Source organism: Antrostomus carolinensis, unplaced genomic scaffold (genome assembly GCF_000700745.2).
Source record: "Antrostomus carolinensis isolate BGI_N321 unplaced genomic scaffold, ASM70074v2 scaffold13307, whole genome shotgun sequence".
Taxonomy (NCBI): domain Eukaryota; kingdom Metazoa; phylum Chordata; class Aves; order Caprimulgiformes; family Caprimulgidae; genus Antrostomus; species Antrostomus carolinensis.
In genome coordinates, this window is record NW_010328162.1 from 63,314 (window position 1) to 68,169 (window position 4,856).

Here is a 4,856-nt window from a genome sequence, read left to right on the forward strand (position 1 = left end):
GGTCACAGATCACAGTAGGAGTGTGGTTTGCTGTCTTTCCAGATTACACTGAAAAGCAATTTCCATTATCTGATATCATCAGGCAATAACTGGACACACAAGGTGTGATTCTTGACAACATGGGTGATAACAGCCCAAATAAGAATTATCAGGTACCAATGTTACTGTAGCACCTGTATCTGGTTTGCTGGTCTCTACTGCACTTCTTTCTCTGTATCCACCTCCAACAGCAGACTGGGGACACTGGTGTCTGTAAGGCCACTACATTCAAGCAACGAACAAGTAGGCTGAAAGTCTCTCCTCCCTTCATCCAGCAAGCTATCAGACCAGATATTCTGCATACACAGTCTTCCATCATCTACCAACAGTCCTGGCTGACTGGGGAGGTTCCACCTGACTGGAGGGTGGCAAATGTTGTGCCCATTTACAAGAAGGGACAGAGGGAGGATCCAGGGAACCACAGGCCTGTCAGTCTGACCTCAGTGCCAGGGAAGGTCACAGAGCAGATCATCTTGAGTGCTATCACACAGCACACACAGGCCAACCTGGTGATCAGGCTCAGTCAGCATGGGTTTATGGAAGACAGGTCCTGCATGACAAACCTGAGCTCCTTCTATGACAAGGTGACCTGCTTAGTGGACAAAGGAAAGGCTGTGGATGTGGGGTACCTGGACTTCAGTAAAGGCTTTGACACCATTTCCCACAGCATCTGCTGGAGAAACTGGCTGCCAATGGCCTGGACAAGCATACTCTCTGCTGGGTTAAAAACTGGATGGATGGCCAGGTCCAAAGAGTTGTGGTGAATGGAGGTAAAGCCAGCTGGAGGCCAGTCACAAGTGGTGTTCCCCAGGGCTCAGTGTTGGGGCCAGTCCTGTTTAACATCTTTATCAATGAGCTGGATGAAGGGATGGAGTGCACCCTCAGTAAGTTAGCAGATGACACCAAGCTGGGTGGAAGTGTTGATCTGCTTGAGGGTAGGAAGGCTCTAGAGGTTGGATCAATGGGCTGCAACCAACTGCATGAGGTTCAACAAGACCAAGTGCCTGGTCCTGTACTTGGGTCACAACAATCCCATGCAATGCTACAGGCTTGGAGAGTGGCTGGAAAGCTGCCCACCAGAAAAGGACCTGGGGGTGTTGGTTGACAGAGGCTGAACATGAGCCAGCAGTGTGCACAGGTAGCCAAAAAGGCCAATGGCATCCTGGCCTGTGTCAGAAATAGTGTGGCCAGCAAGAGTAGGGAAGTTATCCTTCCCCTGTATTCAGATATGAAATATGGTTGAGTAGTGGACAGGTAGTGGAGCTCTATGATCTCAAAGCTCTTTTCCAACCTCTATGAAAAGTAGAGGAAATAGCAGAAAGCTACTTTACCCTGAAGGAATAGAGGAAGGTAAGGAAGATCCCAATATTCTCTCATGCAGCAGTTGCCTAAAGGCACATTTTGTGCTACTTTGGTTACTGTAGCACAAAAACTCGATAGCATTGTCACTAGTTACATGCAGTCCATTGGCATGTAATCACTTAGCAGCTTTTTATCCTTTTTAATGGGAATTTATAAGAACAATTGTCTTATTAGCATTAAGTGCAACTAAAGAGACAACCTCCACCTCTGCAATGTGCTGAAGCACAGCCCAGTCTAGTACAGCCGAAGAGCAGCAGCTACATCTTGTGGAAAGATTTAGCATTGCAGGCTTATTCCTAATTATGTGAGGTTTTTAAAGTTAATACTGCAAATTCAGCTTTATATTAACCTAGCCAGGGATTATCCTGAAATGCACTGCCCTCTTCTACCTGTTTTTGTGCAAGACATACAAAGTGTCAGCACACTGATCCACTGCAAAATAGCAGTTTTGTCCAGTCAACACCCTTTCCCCTAGACCAGTTTGTCTGGCTCATCACACCACTGAGATGATCCAACACCAGGAAAAAAAGCAGGCCTACCCTTTGTGGTTGCATGGTTAACCTTACCTAAGGTTAAGCTATATTGACCTATAACCTCAATATTCACTGAGGACTTTCATAGAAATCAGTTTCTATAATTAAATACACATGGGCAAGACACTTCACAAATTAGACCAAGTACAAGATTTCTCATCTGTATGGTTATGTCTATTACAAAGGAACATTCCAAGACACAGCCTTGTGTAATCCCTGCTAGCTGAAGTTGAAGCAGGGAGTAAACTTTGGTTCTGTACACTGTTTTATGACTATTTTTTTCTCTGCTACTATCTGGCACTTTCCTGCACAGTAAGTGAAGGAAAATATACAGCAGAGCAAGTAACAAATATGATTCTTTAAGATAAGGAAGGTAACATTCAAACAATGCAGGAGCTAGGCAATCAGTATTGTTGCTACTGACTTCATACTGACACTCTCAGGTTAGCATAGAAACCACACAGAACACAGCACAGGCCATGAACTTGAAGGGTATTAATTAACTGTTGCCCTACTTTGCTCTATAGGGTGTTCCTGCTCCATAGAGCTGCCAATAAACAATACTGAATCAGTAGCTACCTAACCAAACAGTAGATCCCACATCTCCTAAGCACAGCTGCTCATTTTTCCACCTGCCCTGGCAGACTACCTTTGCATACAAGGGAAAAGGCACCAAACACAGCTAAGTGCACTCCCAGCAGCAATAGCCCTTCTGAGAGGAAAACACAGCTGCTAGTCAGTCAAGTGAAGGAATGACCTCCCAGTAACATTAGAAATAAAAAGCTGTAACTAGCAATGAGACAATCCTGTTAATGTCTGTACAATAACAACAGCTTATCTGAGATGTCTGCTACCACCCTAATTAAAGATGACTTCATCATAACCTGTGGCCTACCTCTCTCCAGGCTTTCCATTACAGGTAAGTAGCAGGGAGCTCTTGAGTAGTGACTGAAAAGTCAATACTATTAGACCATCCTGGGTTTACTGACATTAAAAGAAAAAAACACAGAGATAAGAGTAGCAAACAATCTGTCCAGCTGTTCAGTACTCTGCTTAGCCTGTCTGCAAAAACAGAATCACTCCAGCTCCTCTTCAAAAAAACCAAACCCAAAATTCCAGATTTTTATCACTAAATTAAAAACCATCATTCCATCCCTCCCCCATGTTCTGTTTGCAAATAAAGTACAAGACAATCACATAAGGCATTTTGCTTATTATTCACTTTTAAAATTAGTAACTGGCTTGGTTTAGTGCAAACATTTAGTAAGTCCTCTAAAAGTTCACACCAATAAACAAATATCTCTTACAAAGAGGTGGCTGCTGATAGGATATGACATCTAGTCTGCTCAAACTTTCTATTTTTATTTTATAGCATTTGTGACAGGTCAAGTTTATTACAGTCTTGTAACTCTGGAATGTTTTGATTTAAGCAAGACATGGCTGATGCTGACTCACCAGCAAAGCCAGGGCATGAGTACAGAACCTTGGTGCTACACAGGGCAAGACGATTAAAAGTTTTTCCTTTGAGTGACATGTGAAAATGTTACACAAGACACTGTTACCTAATGAAGCAGCAACTGAACTTAAGCATTCATGAACTTGTCATTTTATTGACATTTCCTACAAAAGGTACAGCTAATAATATGCAAGACAAGTGCAAATCAACAATTTTATTTTTTTCCACATATATAATTAAAAAAGCAAGTGAACACACGAGACAGGAAGTCAGAGAGACTAGACATATTTACAAGACAGTTAAGCTATCAAATTTTTTCCATCTTCAAGATCAAGTCATCACAGATTTTTGTTAGTTCGTCGTTTTCTTTAGTCTGTTGAAGACAGGAAAAAAGAAAGATGAGCTTCAGGTATACTAAGCTATGTTACATCCATGAAGTGAGCCAAGTTGCAACAAGTCATATTTGCCAACACATGGAATAGAAAGTCCATTTACCTGCTAGCAACTCATGCAAGTTTATCTAAAGGACAGTCTGCTTTGTAGAAGGTCACATGGCGACCTTAAGAGCCTCAGGAATCAAACCAGAACCCACTATACCATCTACTTCTATAGGCTTTCCTGTAATAATGGAGACCAATTGATCTAGGGAAATGAGACTTTTGAGTCTCAAAGTCTTTTTATTAGATACTCCGAGATTCAAGATAGTGACAGTTTAGATTTTAATCTTCACAAGACACACAACTCTGTAGGATGATGCTTTGATACTTTTACTGACATGTGGCAATAATTTCCAGTTTGTATAATTCCTTATACGGCCAAGCTATTTTAATAAAGAGCTCTTAACATAAAAAGTTACTGTATTTATAACATGAACAAAACTATTTCTGTGTTAATTGGCTTGTCTCATGTCATTACAGGCCTACTGTTTCCCCAGCTATGCAAAACTTAGCCATAAGCCTGAACACAAATATAGGACTTTTCCCTAACAGGAATGTGTCAGAATTATCTCTTTTTGAGTCTTCAATGCTGGCAAGGATACAACCATGATGCACTAAAACTAATAGCATGCATTTCCAGCAATATCACTTTTAAATTGGTGAAGGGCTCAGAGGGGAAGCCATATGAGGAGAGGCTGAACTCACTTGGTTTGTTCAGCCTGGAGAAGAGGAAACCAAGAGAAGAGCTCATTGTGGTCTAGAAATTCCTCACAAGGGGAAGAGGAGGGGCAGGTGCTGATCTCTTCTCTCTGGTGACCAATGATAGGACCAGGGGAAATGGCAGGAGGACGTGTCACAGCAAGTTTAGGTTGGACATTAGGAAAAGGTTCCTCACCCAGAGGGTGGTGGAGCACTGGAACAGGCTCCCCAGGGGTCATGGCAACAAGCCTGACAATATTCAAGAAGCATTTGGACAACACCCTCAGGCACATGGTCTGAATCTTGGGGTCATCCTGTGCAGGGGAAAGA

At 42.4% G+C, this 4,856-nt stretch overlaps 1 protein-coding gene across 1 annotated transcript in view; it reads right to left on the reverse strand.

Annotated features, from left to right (window-relative positions):
* Nucleotides 1-3,589: 3,589 nt before the first annotated feature.
* Nucleotides 3,590-4,856, reverse strand: part of TACC3 (transforming acidic coiled-coil containing protein 3) — a 16,942-nt gene continuing 15,675 nt past the window's right edge. Inside the window, exon 15 of the mRNA XM_010172159.1 lies at nucleotides 3,590-3,763. Within this exon, the coding sequence (XP_010170461.1) occupies nucleotides 3,698-3,763 (66 nt within the window). The 3' untranslated portion in view covers nucleotides 3,590-3,697. The remainder of the gene's footprint in view (nucleotides 3,764-4,856) is intronic.